The 22,398-nt window shown below is 53.3% G+C and overlaps 2 protein-coding genes, 1 long non-coding RNA gene and 1 pseudogene across 3 annotated transcripts in view; 2 read left to right on the forward strand and 2 right to left on the reverse strand.

Annotated features, from left to right (window-relative positions):
• ATP6V1B1 (ATPase H+ transporting V1 subunit B1) overlaps window positions 1-13,421 on the reverse strand; it is a 29,563-nt gene extending 16,142 nt beyond the window's left edge. The window contains exons 1-2 of the mRNA XM_004029384.5: window positions 13,221-13,421; window positions 5,631-5,686 (exon numbers count right to left, since the gene is read on the reverse strand). Coding sequence (XP_004029433.4) covers window positions 5,631-5,686; window positions 13,221-13,338 — 174 coding nt within the window. The 5' untranslated portion in view covers window positions 13,339-13,421. The remainder of the gene's footprint in view (window positions 1-5,630; window positions 5,687-13,220) is intronic.
• LOC134756784 (uncharacterized) lies at window positions 728-7,411 on the forward strand. Its single transcript, XR_010129949.1, has 3 exons — window positions 728-1,109; window positions 1,663-1,800; window positions 6,918-7,411. It is a non-coding gene; the product is annotated as an uncharacterized lncRNA (long non-coding RNA).
• A 2,414-nt stretch (window positions 13,422-15,835) lies between the features above and the next one.
• VAX2 (ventral anterior homeobox 2) overlaps window positions 15,836-22,398 on the reverse strand; it is a 32,898-nt gene continuing 26,335 nt past the window's right edge. Inside the window, exon 3 of the mRNA XM_004029383.4 lies at window positions 15,836-16,509. Coding sequence (XP_004029432.1) covers window positions 16,072-16,509 — 438 coding nt within the window. The 3' untranslated portion in view covers window positions 15,836-16,071. The remainder of the gene's footprint in view (window positions 16,510-22,398) is intronic.
• LOC115933669 (uncharacterized) lies at window positions 18,862-18,974 on the forward strand (annotated as a pseudogene).

Consider the following 22,398-nt stretch of genomic DNA (forward strand, 5'->3'; position numbering starts at 1 on the left):
AATAATGGGACTATTGAGTAAGTTACAGTACATCCATACTATCGCCTGCTATGCCAGTATCCAAAAGAATGCGTAAAATGTGTATCCGCTGACACTGTCAGTGGATCCACTGTCAGTCCCTTGGCTCTCAAGGGACTGACCCCGAGGTCAACCTCTAACATATTTGCCTGTGTTTGAGCGTATACAGCAGGGTCTTTCGGGGCTGAGAATAAAGCGGTTAGGGGCAGATAGTTAACTTTACGTGTCTTTTCTCTTTTTCACTAAGTTACAAGGAGCATGTATTATTTTTGCAATTAAAATATAATACATTTTTAGGACATGTTACAGCACAGTGCTGGTGATTATCATCATCATTACTATCGTTATATCATCTACTGGCCACAAACTAGTGACCTTAAGGGCTTGGGGGTTGGGGCGGAGGGTCCAATTCCCCAGCAAGGTGTGACCAAGTAGGGACCACTCCGCCAGGGAACTCCTGCTGGTCGAACTTGAGACTAGGTTTGCAGCCCTGACAATCACACGGAAGGAAGCGCTACCTTGAGTCCTCCCTTGTCCTGTGAAGAGGATGCCAGGAAGGTGACCTGTGGTTCCCCAAACCACCCCTCAGCCTTGCGGAGTGGGGGCCTCAGCACTAGGCCGGCCGGGGAGGAGGGCTCCGAGGTGGGAGGAGCTGCGAACACCCAGGCGTCTTGGGTTCTCAACCACAAGAGGGAGCCCAGGAGCACGCACAGCGGGGGCCTGGGAAACGCGTGGAACACACGTCCCGGCTCGTTTTCCTCTCCCACTCTGATAACCTGTGTTTCGATACGAAACGGGCCCTGCCTCATTGTTTGTCATCTCCCTGGAGGTGACGGAGGGCTGTTTCAACCTCAGGGGAAAAGTTGCTGTACAGAACACAGGCCAGAGTGTGCCCCAAAGAAATCAGGCGGTGGAGTGATTTAAAAGTGATCATTTTCTGTAGTCCTAGCTACTCGGGAGGCTGAGGCAGGAAAATCGCTTGAACCCGGGAGGCGAAGGATGCACTGAGCAGAGATCGTGCCATTGCACTTCAGCCTGGCGACAGAGCAAGACTCCGTCTCAAAAAGAAAAAAAAAAGTGATCATTTTCATGTGGGTTTATGTGGGTGAGAGAGGGAGGGTGGCAGGAGAGGAGAGTGGAGAGGAGAGTGGTGCGTTCTGTGTCCCTGAAGGACAAAATCAGAGAAAATGAACTTTAAATGGCAGAAATTATGGTCAGATCTGGGGAAGGGCCATCAGGTTTTCACACTCAGGCATGGAGGGTGTAGTGTCTGGAAACTTTAGGAAGAGCCCCAGGCTCTAAGTGTGTGCTGGATGTTCGTCGTTATTGTTGTTGGTGGTGGGATCTCATGACCAGTTATGGCAGTGGGTACCTGGGAGAATTCCCGTGGGGGATAGCTAGTCCAGGAGCGTGTATCTTAAGGGGCCCTATTTCCCAGCTGCATACTGAGCAGGCCTGATCCCATCAACTCTCACTGTCGGTTACTAAGAGGGCTGCAGGAAGAGGGCATGACTCAGTGCAATGTAACCCCGTGCTGGAGATTCAACTGAGCTCTCAACCAGCAAGTGGCCAGGCACAGGGGAGCTGCTGTCTACACACGGAGGACTGGAAGTTCTTAGCAAGCCTGTCGGCATTTGTGCACAGGAATGCTGCCTCTAAGGTCCCTCCTGCTGACAATGGCCAGGGCAGTGCGGAGGCTCCTCTTTGGAAATTGTCTTCAGAGCTGATGCAGACTCTTTTGAAAGCAGCCACAGACATTGGGGATGGAGTCTGGTGGTTAAGGTGAGTGCTTACTCCAATTCTCAAACAGGGACCAATTTGAATCACAGACTACAGGAGTCAGAAGATTCTCTAAAACAGAGGTTCTCCTTGTGGTCCCCATACCAGCAGCATCACCTAGGAACTTGATAGAAATGTACATTCTTGGGCCTCCTACCCCAGGCATGCTGAATCAGAGCTCTGGGGTGGGGCCCAGCAATCTGCCTGTTAACAAGCCCCCTGCACCCCTGATATTCTGATGCTTGTTTAACTTATACAAATCAGAGAGTTAGCCTTTTCTGGGTCACGAACCCTGAAAAATCAGACAAAACTGTAGAAACTCCTACCAGAAAAATGCACAGGCACATTCATGCATACCTTCAAAGGTCTGCACACAATTTCAAGGGCCTAATTCCCTGGGCTAAGAACCTCTGATCTACACAAAATTCTTCCCTCAAATGTTCTTACATTCGAGGACGGAAGCAGGAAGAGTAATTGCCTGTGTGATTCAATGTGGGCAGAAGGTGGCGCTGTAGAAACAGAATTGTAGCATTTGCCAAATCCTGGAAGAGGGAAAGGGGTAGGGACAACGGAGAAGGATGCGGAGAGGTGCCTCCACCACCCAATTATTTTTCTCTGCCAAAGCTACAGATGCATCCGATAGTCGCAAAACCACAGGTCTGGGGACCTAGTTCTGGTTTCCTAGATCGGCCTCATTTTATAGTGGAGAAAGTGGACACCTTTATAGGTTCCAACTCCATGCCACACTGGGTCCCATGGAGAATGGCAGGTCTGGTGGAGAGTGTGGTGGAGGTGGAGAGGGGGCAGGAGGTGGCACCAACTGTTTAATCAGGCTTATTAGCATTTCTGCATTCCAGGAAGAAATATTGCTGGCTATTCTCAAGGGAGAATAATACTACATTTGTCTGATGTGAACCTCACAATAATCCTATTATTATTTAATAGATGAGGAAACTGAGATTTACAATCCGAGATCGATGGTTCTCTAACTTGAGCATCAGTTCACCTGGAAGGCTTGTGAGGACAGACTTCTGGGCCCTACCCCCAGAGCTTCTGATTCTGTCAGTCTGAGGTGGAGCCCAAGAATTTGTATTTCTAACACGTTCCTGGGCGGTGCTAATGCTGTTGATCTAGGGTTGGCAGGTAGCTAGCAGAAAAGAGTGGGATGGATCTGGGATTAAAATCCAAACCCAGTGTGCTGCACTTAACTACTCAGCCACACTTCCTCCTGGGGCGTCCCTTACACTGGGGGGTCAAGCGGTAATGTCCGTATGAACTCAGAATCTGTTTGTTAGCAAAGAATGGGTCTGATTTATTTAATATTGTTGGCTCAGGTTTTGACAGGTGCATAGCTAGTCATGCTAACATTTATTCATTCATTCATCTCATTAATGTACTCACCTTTCCTTTGAGCAAACATGCTGAGCACCTACTATAGCCTACGTGTTCAGTAAAAATGCTGTGTTGGGCTTCTGGAGCTGAAGATGAACAAAACACAGTTCATGGCCAATAGCAGGGCACGGTGTGTGTGGGGAAGGGTAGGGAGGAGATACATGGCCAGATCTTGACCAAATACCTCAGTGGATGCCACTAATAAAACCACAAAAAGTAGAGAAGAGGGAGAGGCATCCAGGAGAAGGTGACCTCTCAACCCTGGGGATGAGTCAGAGGGAGGGAATAGGGGGAAGTGTAGTCTAGGAGGCAGAGGGAAAAATCTGTGCACAAAATTACAGCTAGCCAGGAGCAATAAATTCTAGTGTTCTATACCACAATAGGATGACTGTAGTTAACAGCTATATATATATATATATATATATATATATATATCTTCAAATAGCCAGAAAGAGGATACTAATATTCCCAACACAAAGAAAGGATGCTGGAGATGATGGATATGCTAATTGCCCTGACCTGATCACTATGCATTATATGTATCAAAACATCACTGTGTACCCCAGGAATATGTACAATTATTGTGTGTCTATTATAAAATGCACAGACACAAGCCCCCAATCTTTGTCATTCCTTTCTACATACTCTATCCTCTTGTCCAACTAATTGTGAGAAGGGTTCTTTGCCTAGAACCTATCTCAGAGTCTACAGAGAGAACTCAGGGCTTCTGTGATCTTGAATGGGAAAGTTACATTTTTACATTCATTAACGTTTACACAAATTTAGTGTTTCCTCTAGTTCTGAATGTAAGGAACAAACCACGGTAGAATTAGCATTTCCACGGTACCTGTGACTGTTACCATCAGAAATCACAGATATTTTCATACCACATTACAGTCGTTGCAGGTATCTCAAAATAGTATTTGTGCTCATCACTACTTTAAAATGATAGCAGTGAAACTGGCGGTGACATCTCGTAATTTAATTTTTAATCTCGTAATTTAATTTTTAATAAACATACATTACTGATCACATTTTTAAAAAATGACATGCAAGTGCCCAGAGATCTCAAATGGCAGCCCCATGCAGACACTATTTCAGGTGTTGGTTTCTACACAGGGAAGGGAGAGTGATGAGAGTGAGTGGAAAGGCTTGCAGGCACCCTCATAGAAAAGACCTGTAAGCAGCTGGGCACAGTGGCTCACGCCTGTAATCCCAGCACTTTGGGAGGCCGAGGCGGGCAGATCACCAGGTCAAGAGATCGAGACCATCCTGGCTAACATGGGGAAACCCCGTCTCTACTAAAAAACAAATAATCAGCTGGGCGTGGTAGCAGGTGCCTGTAGTCCCAGCTACTCGGGAGGCTGAGGCAGGAGAATAGCGTGAACCTGGAGGGCGGAGCTTGCAGTGAGCTGAGATTGCGCCACTGCACTCCAGCCTGGGGGACAGAGTGAGACTCTGTCTCAAAAAAAAAAAAAAAAAAAAAGAAAAGACCTGTAAGCTGAGGGCACTGGAGAGCCCTGGGCAAATTTGATGCAAGGGTCAGGTCTGAAGGGCTGGAGGATGGAGACAGGATAGGAGGGTGCCAGGCTGGGAGCCCAAGGCCATCGCCATCACAAGGTAGCAGTGGGGTGGGAGGGAGCTACAGACATGGGCGCTGGCAGGTGTGGGGTCTGGGACAAGAGGGGTCAAAGGGGCACCGAGACTTCCAGTTTGCTCAGCTAGGAGGTGGGGTGGGAGGCTGAGGGAGTGGGGCTGGTTGGTGGAGGGAGGATAAGAGAGTGATCTTGTACCTTTGCAGGGCTCTTTATGGCTCAAGAATCCCCAACCCCAGGACTCAAGATACTGTCAGTGTCTGCCAGTTTCCCAGGGGCTACAAAATAGCCCACAGCCCACTTACCTTTGGTGGGGCCCACTTCACTTACCACCCATGTTGCTGAGACTGAGATATTCCAAAGGCCTTTGGAGGCCATCAAGATCCCTAGAAAATTTAGTTGGCATTGACTTGCCACCTCCTCCTCTTTCCCGTTAAAAGAAGATCCTGTGAGAGTCGAGGGTGGGGAGAGTCTAGCCCTCGAGGAGGTTAGGTACAGCCGTGCTGTGGTCCAGCCTTCCTCTGAGGAGGTTAGGTACGTCCATGCCACTGATAGGGAAACGGAGGCAGGACAGCTTGTTAGGGATAGTAGGAGGTTTCCCAAGGCCCAGGGCTGGGCCTCCATGGGGTTTTTATGGTTTTTACTGAAAAGGCAGGGAGGAGAAAGCTTGGACGGCTGGGGATACAGCTAGGGAAGGAGAGTGGGAGTGGGTGCCTGGATGGAGAGAACAGAGCAGGCCCTGGGGGCCATGGAGGGAAAGGGTAATTTAGAAGAAATCCTGCAGGGCAGGGGAGAGGCGCCCTGGGATTTGGCCTTAGTGCCAGGGAGGCAGCAGAAGAGTCTTACCTTGACCCGGTCCAGCACCACCAGGGGCCCGTTCACGCTGCACACAGTCCTGTAGGCTGGGGGAGGGGCGGGGGTGAGTAGGGGTCTCACCCCAAACACCCTGCTCACACACACAGAGGCATCCTCTGCCTTCCCTTCCTCTCCACACCCCACCTCCTTCCCAGCCTGGGCCGTCAGGGTCATTAGCTGTGACAGGGCCAGCCACCATTGCTGTAAGGGTCATGCCCCTGCCCGCAGGGCCCCTGCTGCTCGGACACCTGCAGGAGGCTGGGGGAGGGCCAGGCAGAGGGCAGAGGCCTCCTCAGAGTCCGCCCCCACCACATAGAGGCCTCTCATCCCTGAGGCTGCTTCCCCTCTGGCTTCAACCCCCCCCTCACCCACTCCCTCCTCTCTCACTCCAAGCATTTTCCAAAAGCTCCTGGCCCCCGGCTGTGGCCGAAAAGTGCCCTCCTCTGCCCTCACCAGGCCTGCATTTCCCTCCATTCACCCCACACTGATTGAGCAGTGTGTGTGTGTGTGTGTGTGTGTGTATGTGGTGTGTAGGGGGTGCAGACGTCAGTGAGAAAAACCAGACGGGGCCTCTGCTCTCATCACAAGGTTCCTGGACTCCCCAGGCTCACTGGGTGCTCAGCATGGGAGGGGAGGGAGTGAAAAGGCAAGGGAAGGAGGGAAATGCCTGCAGATGTGGCAGCTGCAGAGACCCACACATGGCAAATGAGCTCAGCTTGCAGAGGGAATTGGGTTAGATGCCAAAAAATACTTCCTAACTCCCATAGAAGAAGCTGTGGACTTGCGGGAGGCAAGCCTAGTTTTGGTTCTGCTAGAGGCTGGCTGAGAGACCTGGGACAGTCCCTTGCCCATAGTCCTGGGATACCAGTGCCCTTCTCTGAGGTTCTTGTGATGCACCAATGAGATGAGACACCTGAGATGAAGGCATTTGGCAAGGTGGGCAGGGGGTCTGTGAGGCCCCTGGGTCAGCCACAGGCTGGCAGGATGCAGAGGGGAGTGGCCCAACCCCTCTTTCACAGGCAAGGAAAATGGGGCCCAGAAGTGTGAGAAGCCTTGCCAGGGCCACACAGCACATCTGTAGCAGAGCTGGGGCTGGGAACCCACCCTGTGCTTCTTGCTGGACCACACTGGTTCTCGGCTCACTTATCCTCTTGCTTTGGGCAAGCCTGGCCCCGAGCCACCCCATGCCAAAGAAAAACCAAAAGTCCCTCCCCTTCCCAGTCTGGATATGTGTGGTCAAGCTTCTTCTTTTTGTTTGATCTAAGCTCTTTTCACCAGGACTTGGACTAGGAAGATCAAGTGGGCACGATGATTCTTGCACAGATTTTTATAAGGATCCTCCAAGTGTAACAACCATTTGGAAAACTCCGGGCCTCGAGGACAGCCAGAGAAGATAAGTTCAACTTGCACTTTGCCAGAGCAGGGGATCTCCCTCAGCTCCCTGCCTTCAAACCTACCTTACAGACCTGCCTGGCCTGCACCTGAGCCACCCTCTTCTTCCTTCCTATTCCCACTAAGGAGGTGTCCCTGCTTCCTTCATAGTGGGTCCTTCCCCTGCACCGGGAAACAGGCCCTAGAGATGACTCCATGGGGTGAAGGACCAGAGCCTCCTTGCCTCTCTCTCTGTCTCTCTCTCCCTCTCTTGTCTTCCCATGAAGCTCTGATGTTTCCAGTACAAAATAAACCTCGCTCAGTCCCAGTCCTTCTCCAGCTCCTCCCCTCACAAACATGGCCCCCCACTGCTGGCTTTCCTTCCCCACCTTCCACCCTCTCCTTGGCCTTCTCCACTCTGGCTTCAGTGGCCTCCGATGGCTACACTCAGAGCCTGGGTGCACTGTCCTTTGGAAGCTCCCCTCTGGGGCCGCCTGTCAGCCTCCTCTGAAGACTCACGCTCCTCGCTCTCAGACCTTTGGGTGCTGGAGGACTTTGAGGTTTGGCCTGGCTCTCCACTTCTTCCTCTCCTTTCCTCTGAGATCTGCCTTCTTCCTTCCCTCCCTGCTTCCTTTCTTCAAGCATATCTACTGCATGGATGCCTTCTATGTACTAAGCTAGGCGAATGAAAGTGACAAATGAAAATGTGAAGTGCCTACAGGCTAAAAGAAGGATACAGAGCAAATAACATAATTACAAACTGCAGTGGGTGCTCCTAAGGGAAAGATCAGGATGGGTGAACGAGAGTGGGAGGGAAGACCAGACTGGGTGCACTTGGAGGAAGCATCTTATAGGAAGGGCCATTTGAGCTGAGCCTTCAGGGTCAAGGGGTGCCAGCCCCCAGGGAGCTGGGGAAAGGGCACTTCTGGCAGAGGAGAGAAAGGACTCATCCAGGGCCTTCGTGGAACAGAAAAAGGGGCAGTGGGCTGGCATGCACAGGCTCGCTTCAGGTGCAGTAAGACCTGTCACCTCCAGGAGGGCAAGACATCATCTGTGGTGCTCATCATTGTGTCCCACTTCATGGAATAGTGCTGGGAATATGGTACACACTCAAGAAATATTTGGACAGCTACAGTGGCTCACGCCTGTAATCCCAGCACTCTGGGAGGCTGAGGTGGGTGGATCACTTGAGCCCAGGAGTTCGAGACCAGCCTGGGCAATATGGTGAAGCCTCGTCTCTACAGAAAAATTTAAAAATTAGCTGGGCATGGTGGAACGTGCCTGTGGTCCCAGCTCTCAGGAGGCTGAGGTGGGAGGATCACCTGAGCCCAGGGAGGTTGAGGCTGCAGTGAGCTCTGATCATGCTATTATTGCACTCCAGCCTGGGTGACAGAGTAAGATCCTGTCTCAAAAAAAAAAAAAAAAAAAAAAGAAAAAAGAAAAAAAGAAGAAAAAGAAATCTTTGTGGATGGATTATGAAAGGTGTTAACTGACCCCATCTGCTCCTTCTCATACTTCCCACATCAGAACCATTGTGTGCCCCCTCCCGACCTTCCCAAGCCTCCAAACCAAATGAGAGTCCCATTGACCAGCCTAAAGGGTTGCACCCCTAGCACCAGCCATACTTCCTGAGAAGGCAGAGAGTAGAAGAGAAAGAGGATGTACTGGGCTACGGGGCTGTTGGGCATAGGAAGACTCCTCAACGAGAAAGGGTAGGAGACAGAGGCTTGGGCATTACCCTTCCCATCAATTAAAAAAAACTCCAAACAGCCACAGCACTCCCACACCCACATGGTGTTTGGATCAGATTGTCTGGATTGCTAGTGGATTGTGCAAGCAAAGGGATGCGGGGCAGGCAGGAGAGACCCTCATTTTTATAAACCCCCCGGAGAGCTGGCATCTTGCATGCCACACCTGCCAAAGGGCTGCGCTGGGGGAAGAAAGCAGTGATGAAAAGATGCAGGGTGGGTGGGCTGGATAGGGAGGTGGGGGTGTGGGAGGGGATGGGGCCCAAGGACCAGAAAAGTCCAGGGAATCATTTCTAATTCCACCGCCTCCGGAGACAAGTCTTTCAACTTCCTCCCTTCCTTCACAGCTGCTCCCCCACTTCACAGCCCCTGTCATGTAGAATCCCCATTAGCCCTGACATCCAGCAACTCCACCTGGGAGTGGGGGCAGCAGCAGAGTGGGGGACAGAGGATTAGGGGATCCACACAGCCCTTCCCTCAGGAGGAGGGGCTGGGCTGGAAGGGGCCTAGAGGCAGCTGCAAAGTGCTTGCTGCAGGTCCTCTGGGAGTCAGATGCCTTCCCCGGCCAGGCCGCTCGGGTGACAGGGGTGAGATATCGAAGCTCAACATCTTAGCACATCAGCCTCAGCTGTGAGTTGCCTTCCTGGGCTTCTCGCAGCCTCCAGGCCTGGCTCTGGGTGAACACATCGCTTCATGGCCTGGAACCTTCATTGCAGATAATCCACTTACGCGGCTGTTTCTGTTCAGCATTGGACTATGCACATCCTTCAAGGCCTTGCCCTTGACTGACTACTGCAGCCCACTGGGTCCTCTCCCCACTGCTGTCCCACGGTACTACAGACTGGGACCCTAGAGGGATGTCTCTCCCGTCAGACGTCTTAGAGCTCTGCCTCTCCCCTGTTAAGCCAGCCTGATCTTTTCTTCTAGGCTGTTTGGTTTGGACACAGCCAAAATGGGGGCTGAGCAACAGAGGTGTCCTTGACTGCAAGCCGGTCCTTTTGTTTGTACACTGCCGCCCCTACCTCCGTGTGTCCCTTGCATGGAGTGGCAAAACGAGGCCCAGAAAGTGGGCTAGTTTCTGGCAGGACGCACCACAGTTCAAGACGGTATCCTGCAGCGCTCAGCGATTACGGCCCACTCTGCAACCCTGGGATGTTCGCCTTGACCCTGGAGAGGGAAGCGGGTGCATTGCCACAGGCAGAGGGCTGGATCAGGAGACCCGAAGGGCGCTCCTTCCATGGGCCTTCCAGAGACTTTGCAGACACTCCCTCCAGCTGCCCGGCCCACCCCCTCTCCATTGTCTTAGCTGACACTTTAGGTTGCGCTCCGGACTTCTGGCTGGTGGAGCGCCTCCCTGCCCCCACCTCCCTACCGCCTTTTCTGTCAAAGGCTCAGCGGGGCCCCCGCGCGGCCCACTAATTAGCGCTGGCCCAGCCACACCTGCAGCGTCCTGGGAGAGGGCTGAGACAGGCGCCCATGCGTGAGGCCGGGATGGGGGCAAGCCCGGGGCAGCAGGTCCCGCACCTCCTCCCTGATCCCGCTGGAGGGATTAGAGGAGGGAGGGCAGGGGCTGGAAGCTGAGGGCTCTTCAGCCCAAGACCCTGCTTGTTGGGACTCTCTCCGTGTAACTCCTTCCCCTTCCAGTTGAGGAAACCGAGGTGGGGAGGCAAAGACAGTGGTTTGGCACTCAAGCTCCTGGGGGATCTTCGGGGATCTGACCTGGCTTCATCCCTCCAACCAGGCTGCCAGCTTGTCCTTCCTGACCTTTGCTCCTGCTGGGCACCTCCACCCTCCAAGCCCAACATCTTCTGCCCAAACAGATGAAGCTCCAGGATACCTCCTCCCCAGCCGGGAGCCAAGGCCCTTGGGGAACCATTCTAGCTCCACGGGAGGCACAGGGGACCCTTCTTTCCCAAGGTAGATGTTGGCAGGGTCAGCTCCCCAGGCTGCCTCCACTCTTTCTAGTGTCTCCTCCTTTCTAGCCAATCCTCTCTCAGCCACTGCAGTGAAATCAGCCTTAAAGTCTCAGGCCTCTTTAGCCCACCTCCCCGGGGGAAGGGAATGCCTCTTAAGTCACCTGGACTCACCTCCACCCATGGCCGTGGCCGAGCGAGCACTGGGGCCTCCCTGCCCTTAGGCACCCCCAGCTTTTCTCCCAGAGTTCTCCTGTCCGGGAGTGCTTACAGACCCAGGGTAGGAGGCCAGGCTGGGGAGGAGACAGGTGGAGAGGGACAGAGCAGCCCTGCCTCCAGTGTACTGAGGGTGCAGCCCTAAATTTCCAAACCCTTGCCAGCCCTGCGCCTGTCCACAGGCCCCAGGGAGAACCACCCCCCTCATCCCTCCCACTCCCAGAGCCTGAGGAGGAAGTGAGTGAGGCGGGGAGGGGATTGGGAGACACTGTGGATGAAGGGACACACCAAGGAATCCCAGCCTTCCCCTGGGGGTGGGAGGGCATCTGGGCTGGGCTGAGGCTGGTCCGGTGCATCCTGTGAGGACACTTGATAGGCAGCAAAAGTAAAGGCGCTGGCAGGGAGCAGAGCCTAGAGGGGCTCCCCTGCCCTGACCTTTGCTCTGGGTCCACTGTTGGGTTGTTGGGTGTGAACACATTCTCCTGGATGGAGGCCATATAGAGCCAGCATCGAGGGAAGCATGCAAACATGGGGGGCGGGCACAGCCATCCCTGGGTTCCAGCCTGGGTCAGAACCTCCAGGGCATGTTGACTATACATAAGGGGCTGGGTGGGAAAGAGCTGGCTGGAGGTGGCTCCAGGCTTGGGCCAACCTGCCCAGAGGAGTGTGGGGTTAGATGGTACCTATAGGGTCCCTGGGTATCAAGAGGTGGGGGCACTTTCCAGGAAGAAGGAAAGCAGAGCATGAAGGTGCAGATCACACATCACACTCAGCACCCAGCAACTCCCGGGTGCCTGCAGGGAGGAGGGACGGCCTGCAGGGAGTGGGGCTCATCACAACAGACTGGCAAGAGTCACAAATGCCAGCTCAGGGCTCCAGGCCTGGGCTCTGGACCCAAGGGGGCCCAGTCACTGCATATTTCTGGGCCTTGGTGACCCTAGCTTTGGCCTAGGGAGTATCTGGACCTCCTATCCTCCCCCCAGCTCCATGGGGCAGGGCCTACAGGCCTTGCTTGAGAAATCTGACCCACCCCATTCTCACCATTTCTTCTTAGCTGGAATGTGCTCCACCCTCAGCACCTGCCTCAGGCCTCAGGAGGTGCCCCACACCCCAGGGCTCTCCTCCCATGCGCCCCCGGGCCCCTTTACTCTGATTTCACCCCTCAGCTACCCTCTGAGTTCACTCCACCTCCTCTCCTGGCCTGGATAGCAACAGAGGAACAGAGGGAGGTGGGGTGGCTGCATCAGGCTCACTTCCCCTCACACCACACTCCCTGTTAGGAGCCTCTGGCTCTGCATAGCTGTGGCGGGCCATGCTGGTTTACTCCAGTGAGCCTCTGGCTTTGCATAGCTGTGGCAGGCCATGCTGGTTTACTCCAGTGAGCAGGGCGGCCCGAGAATTCACCAGGCCAGGGAGAGTGACCTTGGACAAGGAGATGCAGGGGTTCCCTTTGGTCCTCTGGACCTTGCGCCAGACATCTGGGCCACCCTTGCAGGACAGGCACAGGAGCCACAAGTAGGGCCTCCCCTCTGAAATTGACAAGGGTACATCCCAGCACCTGTAGACACTTCCATGCCCCACACCTGGATACTCATTTTTATCCCAGCTGTACACACACTCACCATACTCAGATATGTGACACTGCCAGAACACATACACAAGTGTTCTCTCCATGAGTGCACATGCACACACGTACATCACACCTAAGTGCACACACACACACCTTTGCCCTGAGTGCATAAGCATGCAGTCACACATTTCCTTACCCCAAGTGAAGGTGGGAGCACCCCCTAGACACATGCTCCTACCTGCTTATGCACACAGGCACCCTCCTCAGAACACACACATGACATGCACCCATTGATGTGATGCACACGGGGCACCTATTTCCTCAGGCTGAGAGCGCTGACACTCTGCACTGCCACACACACCACTCCAAGTACACTTAATCACACCCCGCCTGACTCTGAGTGCTTGGGTGCACACTCCTCACACAGGCACATTTACACAAGAGCAGGTGCACAGCACACCCCACTCTCAGGGGCAACTGGAAGCTATCTCTGGACTTCGGGTGTTACAGCAGGATGGCAGCTACTCCCCAGCCCTCTCTTCTGGGGTAGGCTGGGCTGGGGACCTGCAACCCTTCACCTGCAGAGGTGGCCTCTGGTCCAGGTGGCCCCACTGCATCACTCTGCTGGACAGAGAGCCCTCCAGGTCTCCCCAGGTCTTGGGTCCTCCTCCTTTTCTGAGGCAAGAAGCGGGGCCCGGGAACCTGGCAGCCCACCCCAGCTCCCCACCCTGACCTCACCCATCACGGTGGAGGGGCTACTCACTGACACGGGGGTGGGTGATGTAGTTTCGGGTGACCGCCTGCATGTGTTCTCGGGCTGCACCTAGGTTGCAGCCGCTGCCGGGGAGCCCCCCAGGCCTGCTGTCTATCTCCATGGCCATGGAGCAGTGCCCAGCTGGGAGCCCAGTGTCCGAGCCTGCTGCTGGTGGCAGCTCTGAGACTTCAGGTCCAGCTGGAGCTGGAGAGAGCCGCTCAGCCTTCCCCTGCAGCCACCCCTCCCCTCTCCCCCTCCCCTCCCTCTCCTCTCCCCCTCCCCTCCCTCTCCTCCTCCTCTAGGTTGACAGTAAACAAGGAAGCCTGGGGCTCTGGCTCCCAAGCTTTCCCCACACCAAGCTGTGCAGGTCTGGGAGGGGCCCCGGCCACCTGAGAGCTGGAGGATGTGGAGGGAGAAGGGAAGAGGGGAGGGCTGGCTTTTTCCTTCTTCTGTGCTAGGCGGTTCCTCCCCGCCAACCCCAAACTGTATGAATTCAATTCCTCCCCTGGACCATCAGGTGCTATCAACATTCCCACACTCGTCCCTCACCACAGCTCCACACCCAACTTCTGGCAGGCTGCCCTTTCTTCACTGTTCTCGCAACCTGACCTTACCCTGCACTCCTTGCCCTGACTATACCTGGATACTTCTGCCCCCTGACAATTCCATTGTCATCTTTTTGAACATCTGTAGAGAATTATTTCCTGGTCAGCCTCAGTGCCACCTCCTACATGAAGCCTTCTCTGGATTCTCTAGCAGCCAAGATTTACTACATATCTAGCCTCTTTCCTAAGTCATGCCCTTTAGGAGAGGCCTCTCTTGTCCCTGCCACTGGGCTGTGAGCCCCCAAAAGCTGAGCCTGTGTCTCAACCCACAGACCTGGGTCTCCTGAAGCCTGTCTGTCTCATACTATTGCGAGTTCTTGAGAATGAGGGCTGGTCTCTCTCCATCTGATCGTAGAACTGTGTCTCATCTTCTTATATTCACCTCCAGATTTCTATACAGCAGGCCCGCCCTGACCTTTCCAGCCCAGGTCAGAAAGTAAAATGGAGGTCCCTGTATTGTATAACTAAATACCTGGAGTTATAAATCAAACTATGTGCACAGCCTGGCCTGGGTTCCACCCAAGACCTCACCACTGCTTCCCAAGAACTCTCTCTTCATGTCATGAAACTAAGAGTTGTGGTTTCTCCTGGTGAGTGGAGTGTGGTACAGGTCCTCTGGGCAAGGCAGGTGGACCCTGGGTGGTAGCTGGACCTGCCCAACCCAAGGTCTTCTAGTCACCCCCATGCCTCATTCTAGGCTCAGGGTTTCTGCATTTCTAAGCTCCTCCCCAAACCATACCACTGAGCAGAGGGAAGGGCAGAAGTACGTTTGCCTAGGGATCACTGTCCCCAAGCACCCACTCCAGGTGACTCAGGACAGCCAATTTGAAACCAAAGCAGCAGCTACCATGTTTCTCAGAGCAGACTGGAGGAGACTGTGCTTGTTATTTCTGTTCACAGAGTCAAAATCTTACCCCGCATCCTCCCTCCTGAGGACCCATTTCAGGTCTCTCGTTCCTAACGCCCATCCTTTCAAAGAACTCTCCTGTGGAGGGCGGGGGTGGGTGTGACCATAAAGGAGCAGCATGAGGAAGATCTCTGTGGTGATGGAACAGGTCTGCATCTGGATTGCAGCAGTGAGTCCACGAATCTATAAAATGACATGGCACTATGCACACACACGGTACCAATGCCAATTTCCTAGTTTTGATATTGTACTATAGTTAGGGAAGATGAAGCCTATCTGTCTCATACTATTGAGTTCCTGCCAATGGAAGGAACTTCTCTGTCCTATCTCTGCAGCTTCCTGTAAATCTATAATTACTGCAAAATAAAAAGTTAAATAAAAGAGTCTTGAGCAAGACTCTTATTTAACTTTAAAAAAATTTATATTGTTTGAGCAATATGAAATATATATAATATGTATATGTGTGTGTATATATATATATATATTTTTTGAGACAGAGTCTCCCTCTGTTGTCAGGCTGAAATGCAGAGGCATGATCTTGGCTCACTGCAGCCTCCACCTCCTGGGTTCAAGCGATTCTCCTGCTTCAGCCTCCTGAGTGGCTGAGATTACAGGCGTCCGCCACCATGCCCAGCTAATTTTTGTATTTTGAGTAGAGATGGAGTTTCCCCATGTTGGCCAGGCTGTGTATAGATATTTTAAAGGGTTTCATGTTGCAGTTTGTGATGGGTAGGCCGTCTCTAAACATCTGGACTCGTGCTTTTGTTTAGCTTTGATGCTCTCTCTCCCTCTCTCTCAACCTGGTCTCCCCTTTCACCATTCACCCTCTTCAAGGTGACAATGTTTCCCTCTCTCAAGTATTTTTATGTTTGAAAGAGAGCTTGTAAAGGGCAACATTTAACCAAAGAATTCGTGTTGGTGCCATGGGCCTCTATTGAGTGGGAATCAGGTGCCTGCTGACCCACACATGTGAGTCCCCTGACCCCCAGAATCCCAGTTTCTGCCCTCTCCCATCTGAGGTCCCTCTGACTCTAAGCCCATTTTCCCTTCCAGTGCCAAGAGGGATAGAAGGGATTGAGGGGTAAGTAGTTGTGCTGTGGGCACCATTTCCCTTCTTGTCATTGTTTTCCTTTTATTTCAGTGAGAGACACACACACTCACACAGCACTCACGCACACAAGCTGCGGGACCAAGGCCATTTGGTCGCGAGTCTCTGAGCTGGGGGGCAGGTGGGGAGGAGTGTGTGGCTGCAGCCCCTCCTCTCCGGGGCCTGCTCAGTGCTGTCCGCTGGGGCACAGGAGACTGGGAAGGTGCTGTGCTTGGGACTCAGTGTCACGGGGTGGGAGTCTTAAGTGTTAGCTTTCTTGCAGCTGCTGGCGCTGCCCACTTTCCGTTCTAGCCAGCTGTATGGCTCGAAGGCCGAGGAACCCAGTTCGTAGCCGGCAGGCAGATCCAGGAGCGGGGCCGAGGAAAAGCAGACAGCTGGCAGAGGGGGCGGCAGTGGGGGGGACGCTGAGGCCGAGGACAGCGGGTTGAGGCGTGGGGAGGAGTTCCTGGGGTCACCTAAGGAGGTGCCCCTGTGGCTGGCAGGTAGGCCTGGCAGGCTAGGGGTCAGCGCCAGGAGGCTGGGGGCCCTGGGCACAGAGAGCAGCCGGCCCTGCTCCAGCAGCCGCAGAATGTTGGAGGTGGCAAAGGCCTCGGAGGCTGAGGAGGACGCCCGCTTCTCCAGGTCTCGGCTCTGGTCTTTCTTCTGCTTGGTGCGGCGGTTCTGGAACCAGACCTTCACCTTGGGGTGGGGGAGGGGGTGTCAAGGAGGGAGATGGGACAGGCAAAGCAAAGTGGGGGCAGGTGGGAGGAGGAAAGGAGAGGAAGGGCATGGGGTTGGGGCAGGTGGTGGATGGGGGTGGGGGTGGGGTGTGAGGGTGGAGCAAGAGGGAAAGAAGAGCAGATTGTTGTTAAGGTCTCCCCACAACCATCCTGCTCTAGGCGAACTGATTAGGGACTCTGGTCCCCCAAATTATGGAGGCCCCTCTACTACTAAACTGACTCTGGCCTAGGATGGAGGAATGGATCGACAGACAGAGAATGGAGTTTGGGAGTACAACTGATGTTCTCCTCTTGGCCCACATGCCCTTGGCTCAAAGTCAAGTTCACAGCCTCAGCCACCATTTATGTGCTGGTAATTCCAACTCTACCTCAGGCCCAGAGCTCTGAACTGAGATCCAGGCCATGTATCCACCTGCCTGCTAGACATCTCCCCATGGATATCTCAAAAAACACCCCAAACCCCACATGTGCAGCTCTGTCCTCCAAACAGAGGCTTCCCACGCTCCCTCTTCCATCATGGCTGCCTCCACTCACTCATGCAGGAGCCTGTCTCCCAGCTCCCTAGAACAGACCCTCCTCTCTCCCTTTGTTCTCTCTGACCTGGACCATGGCATTGTCTCTACAGCAGCACCTCTCGACCCTGGCTGCCCATGAGAACCTGGGGAGCTTTAAGCCCCTAACTCACTTCTCACCTTGGACCAATAAACTCAGAACGGGGGAACCTGGGACCCAGACTCTAGTAGTTTTTAAAGCTCACCAGGTGATTCCAAGGTGAAGAAACCAGTGTTTTAAAGGTGTCTCTGCCCCAGGTCTAAACTGTAACATCTAGAGGGCTGGGGGCAAGAGAAAAAATGGAAGCCTCTGGCTCATGGCCCACCCTGGCTCTGACCCACACATGTGTGGCTGCCCCAGCCTGTTCACAGTCTGCAAATAGCCCCCCATTGGCCGCTTCTTGGGCCTGGAGTGCTGAATAATGTCTGTGGTCTGCCCTTGGGAAGACTGACCCTGGAGAGGCCCAGGCAGGTGCCGGATGTGGCTCAGGGCCATTTGGCAGGGAATTCTGAAACTGGACACTTTGTTGGCAGGGATGGGTGGTCTCAAAGGTGGGCACAGGCTTCTGGCAGGCGAGACCCCTTGGCTTTGCAGAGTCCTCATTCCGTAGGGAGGGGCATGACCAGAGGAGGGGCCAGATGCCCATCTGAGGATGGTGAGGTCTCTGCCTCCATGCTGGCCGCCACGCTGCCTTTGGAGGGAGCTCTTTCTAACCCAATCTGGCCATTGCCTGGTTTGAAGATTTTAGCAGCACCCTCCCACCCCATCACCTATAAAGGCCAAGTTTCTCAATGTGACACCAAGTGTGACTGGATGTGGCAGGTTGTTGAGGGGGACTTCTGATGGCCACACATTCAAAGCTGAGGACAAAGAGGTGCCACAGTCTGAAGAAAGTCACCAGAATCATGGAAGAGGTCTTTTTCAGGGCCTCTGAGAGGAGGCAGAACTGGCCCTGCCTCTACTACCCAACACCCAGTGCTCCAAACCCCTTCCTACTCTACATGAGGAAAGGGAACTGGGCAGGAAGCTGAGGCTCAGTCCCCTGGGGGCCACAAAACCTCATGGGAAGAAGGGTGTGCTGCCCTGCAGATGCAAGTTGGGGGAGAGCCCAAAAGAATCACTTGTAGGCACTAGAAGGAGAGACTGGCATTCATGCCCCAGTCCAGAAACTCATCAGGCCACAGCATCTACAGGCCCATGTCATGGAGGCCACCATGGGAGCACCCAGACTTGTTTCCCTGGGAACATAGAGGCCAACCCTGCTCCTCGCCTGGAGCTGGGGCAGGTGTACCGGCAGGGAGGGTGAGAACCGTGGAGGGGAGGGCCCAATAAGAAAAGGTCAGGAAGACCTTGCTGGTTCCTTCCAGCTTTTGGAAGATTTAATAGTCCAGCAACTGCTGTGGTTTTGAGAAGTTGCCAAGAGATGGGTGGAGGAGAAGGCTTGAGCCAGAGGGCTGCCCAGGTTAAGAAGACAGGCAGAGCCAAGACAGACTGGGCCACCTGGGCCATGCCAGACATCACCACCTGCTAGGAGTGACTGGCCCTTCAGCAAAGGCCTTCAGAAAGTGAGGCCTTGGTGCCTCCCCTCCTCACACCAGAAGATGTCCAGTCTTTTAAAAAGATCTCTGCCTCCTTGAAGCCACCCCCTGCCGTCTGATCCTGGAGGAGGTGGCTGTTGGGGGGAGAGGGAGCAAGTGACTGAGACAGATCACAATCCCCTCCAGAGGCTGCACTGGGAGGAGGTAAAGAGTGGGCAGGGGTCCTTTTGTAGTTCTTCAGCAGGATGACTGGGCGTTCATGCTCCTATGTGAGATGTGCTTTCCTCAAACCTCAAACCTTGCTGGCAAGCAGTGAGTCAAGGCTGTTCTGAGTGGAGAAGCAGGCGTGGGGCTTCAGGAGAAGATGAGATTTAAACTAGATGTGAGTTTGGTGTTTTGAAGGACATTGGATTGAGTTTATTTCTTTATTTTTGTTTTTAGAGACAAAGTGTTGGTTTTCTGCCTGGGCTGGAGTACACTAGTGTGATGAGAGCTCACTGCAGCCTCAAAATCCTGGCCTCAAGTGATCCTCTTGCCTCAGCCTCCCAAGTTCTGGGACTACAGGTGCACACCGCCACACCTGGCAGATGCAGATTCAATAACCAAAAGTGACCAGAAAGTTATGAGATCTACTTGAGGTTGATTGCTTCATTTATCCATTCATTCACTCATCAGATATACATTGAGGCCCAGGGAATCAGCAGTGAACAAAGCCCAGTGAATCCTTGCCACATGGAGTGGGCGGTGGAGTTGGGGAGGCAGAGGATGAACAACAAACACAAACAAGCCTGTCTGTCAATTGGCAACAAGGGCTTTGAGCTGTGTTTCTCAAATGATTTGAGGTGAGGACCACTTTATAAAGTGTCCAATTTTGTTGAGGACCAATACTTTAAAAAATACAATTAAAATGAATTACTGGAAAGATTGCTATATACATTGTTTTTTTTTTGAGATGAAGTCTCACTCTGTAGCCCAGGCTGGAGTGCAGTGGCATGATCTCGGCTCACTGCAACTTCCACCTCCGGGGTTCAAGTGATTCTCCTGCCTCAGCCTCCTGAGTAGCTGGGATTATAGGCGTGTGCCATCACACCCAACTAATTTTTGTATTTTTGCTAGAGACAGGGTTTCACCATGTTGGCCAGGCTGGTCTCGAACTCCTGACCTCGTGATCTGCCCACCTCGGCCTCCTAAAGTGCTGGGATTACAGGAATGAGCCACCGCTCCAGGCCTCTTCTAAATACCTATTCTTTATTTCTATACTTACCATGTCATAGACAGGTAACAGTTTATGGGCTGGCAGTGGCCCAAGGGCCATACTCTGGGGGGCACTGCTTTAGAGAAAGGTGGCAGGATAGCAGAAAGGAAGGAGAGGGGTGACTGTTTTGTTAATGGAATGGCACATACAGCCTCCCTGAAGAGGGGACATTTGAAGAAGATATCAGTAAGGGATGGTCAAGGAAGATTCAGCCAAGTCTAGCTGAAGGCAATGACTGGAAAGAAGAAAACCCTTCCCCATTTGTCACCTCTGGAATCTGACTGCTGAGGGAAGGAGTCTCACCAGATCCTCAAGGACCATAGCACTGCACACTGCTGCATTCCCCCTCCCTGCTGGGAAGCTTCCTGACCTCTTAGCCAAGCCAGCACCTCCCCGTCCTAGGACCTGAGGCCAGGCCACCTCAGGAACCCCTGAGCCTCAGTGTCTTATCTTTAAAATGGGGACAATAATACTTGGCTATTGCAGAGATGAAAGAAGAAAACCCATTTAGGGAGCTTAGCATCACGCCTGGCCCACAGGAAATGTGAGTAGTTATTTATCGCTGGCTTTCTCTGTTTCTAGCTCTGTTTCTGAACTAGAGGGAGAGGAGACACAGATGTCATGACTCCAGTCCTTGGGAAGCTGAGGGTCTTGTGGGGGAGTGGCACTAACTCATTCCCAAAAAACAGAGGGCAATTCGTACTCAGGGAGTGGCAGTAATGGGGTGTGACAGATGAGGAATGACCAGGCATTTACAAGGTGCTCTCCCACATATCCCATCTTCCTGCAGCTCTGGGTGTAGCAAGGAGAGGCGGGTGTGGGCTGGTGCTGGGTTTGGGCGTCTCCTGAGAAGGTGAGCCTGGACCCTAGGAGAGGAGAAGTCAGAGGCAGATGGAGCAGGGGCTGGGACCAGGGGTGCTTGTTTCTTGGCCACATACGGGCTAGGTCAGGAATTCTCAACCTCGGCCGCACACTGGAATTTTCTAGGATGATGCCCAGGCCTCATGTCTCACCCATATTAAATCAGAATCTCTAGGGAATGGGGCTGAGGCCTGGGTATTCTTCTAAAGCTCTGTGGGTGAATCTAATGTGCTTCCCAGCATTGCAAACTTCAAGGGTGAGAGTAAGAAGGGTCAACTCTCTACTTCCCACCATCAAGCCCATCAGGCCCACCAAGCCTATCAGGCCCTTCAGGCCCTAGCAGGTAGGTTCACAGGGCCCTGCAAATGTTGTCTCTCTGTCTCTCTGAAGAACAGACAGGCTCAGAGCCCTCTGAATGTGTCCCTCCTACCCCAGGAAACCTTCATTTCCACCTCAGGTTCATCCTCTTCTCAAGGTTAAATCCAAAGTGATCGGTCCTTATCCACTTCTGGGAAACCATTCCTAGCCGACTTCACAGGGTGGCGGGGCCAGCACACCTCCGGAGCTGTGCCTCTCCCCTCACCTGCCCAGTGTACCTTCTGGGCTGTCTCCCTCCTCTGTTTTCTCAGGGTCCTGTGTGGCCTCCTGGAGGCTGCCATCTTGACTCCCTGGGACTCAGTGAGTGCTTGGTGGCTGCCCTGCCCCCCTCCGCGATCTCTTGCTGGGCCACACTGTGACCCATGGCACTGCCCCCTCCCTGATTTCTTTCTGGGCCACACTGTGACCCATGGCTGCGCACCAGGGGATGGGCACAGTTTCCACTTGGCTGCCAGGACTACAGAGGAATTTTCCAGGAGATTATCCACCAGCTTCTTTGGGCTCATGGTCAATATCAAATTCCAAGATTCATTGCTGATCTGGAAATGGCATTCATCTTTTGAAGGCTGTTTTCTGTGACCATGGGCCCATACTTAATCTGAGGTGAGTGGTATCCTAGGTGAGCCATCCTAGGATGGCTTGGTTTTTGTAATCTACACTGGGAAGGTACCATCTATCGTGCTGTTCTGGAAGAAGTCATCTGAGGCAGAGGCATCAAGCATGAGGCTGAGGACAATGCTGAAGGGCTGGAGCAGCTCTTACCCAAGCTAGGTGGGCATCCCAGGGGGATATTGGGACTTGGCAGTTTGTTCTCCACCTGGCTCCTGGGCTCCTGGCCCTGAGAACGTCCTCCAGCCCAGCTGCAGGAGGGGAGTCCTGAGCCAGCTTCTCATCTTCCTTTCCTCTGCAGCCACATCCTCTTATGTCCTACTTGGACCCTGGTACTCTGGTCATTCATTCAGGCAACACAGAAATAGCAAGCATTTGATGCAAGCCAGGCATTGCCAGGTGCTGAAAAAACAAAAATAAATAAAACTCCATTTTGACCCTCTTGGCTGTCAGACACTAGCAGGGTGGGTCATGGGCAAGCAGTAAGTGTTACAACATGGTAAGTGTTTTGGTTGAAGTAGCAAACAATATAGTGGAGGAGACAATATATAGTAGCAAACTATCATGGAGAATCAGAGGTCAGACAGCCGCTGATTCAATTCTGGTTCCCTTAACTAGCTAGATGACTTAAGTCAAGTTACTTAACTCCTTGGAG

This window comes from Gorilla gorilla, chromosome 12 (genome assembly GCF_029281585.2).
Source record: "Gorilla gorilla gorilla isolate KB3781 chromosome 12, NHGRI_mGorGor1-v2.1_pri, whole genome shotgun sequence".
Classification (NCBI taxonomy): Eukaryota; Metazoa; Chordata; class Mammalia; order Primates; family Hominidae; genus Gorilla; species Gorilla gorilla.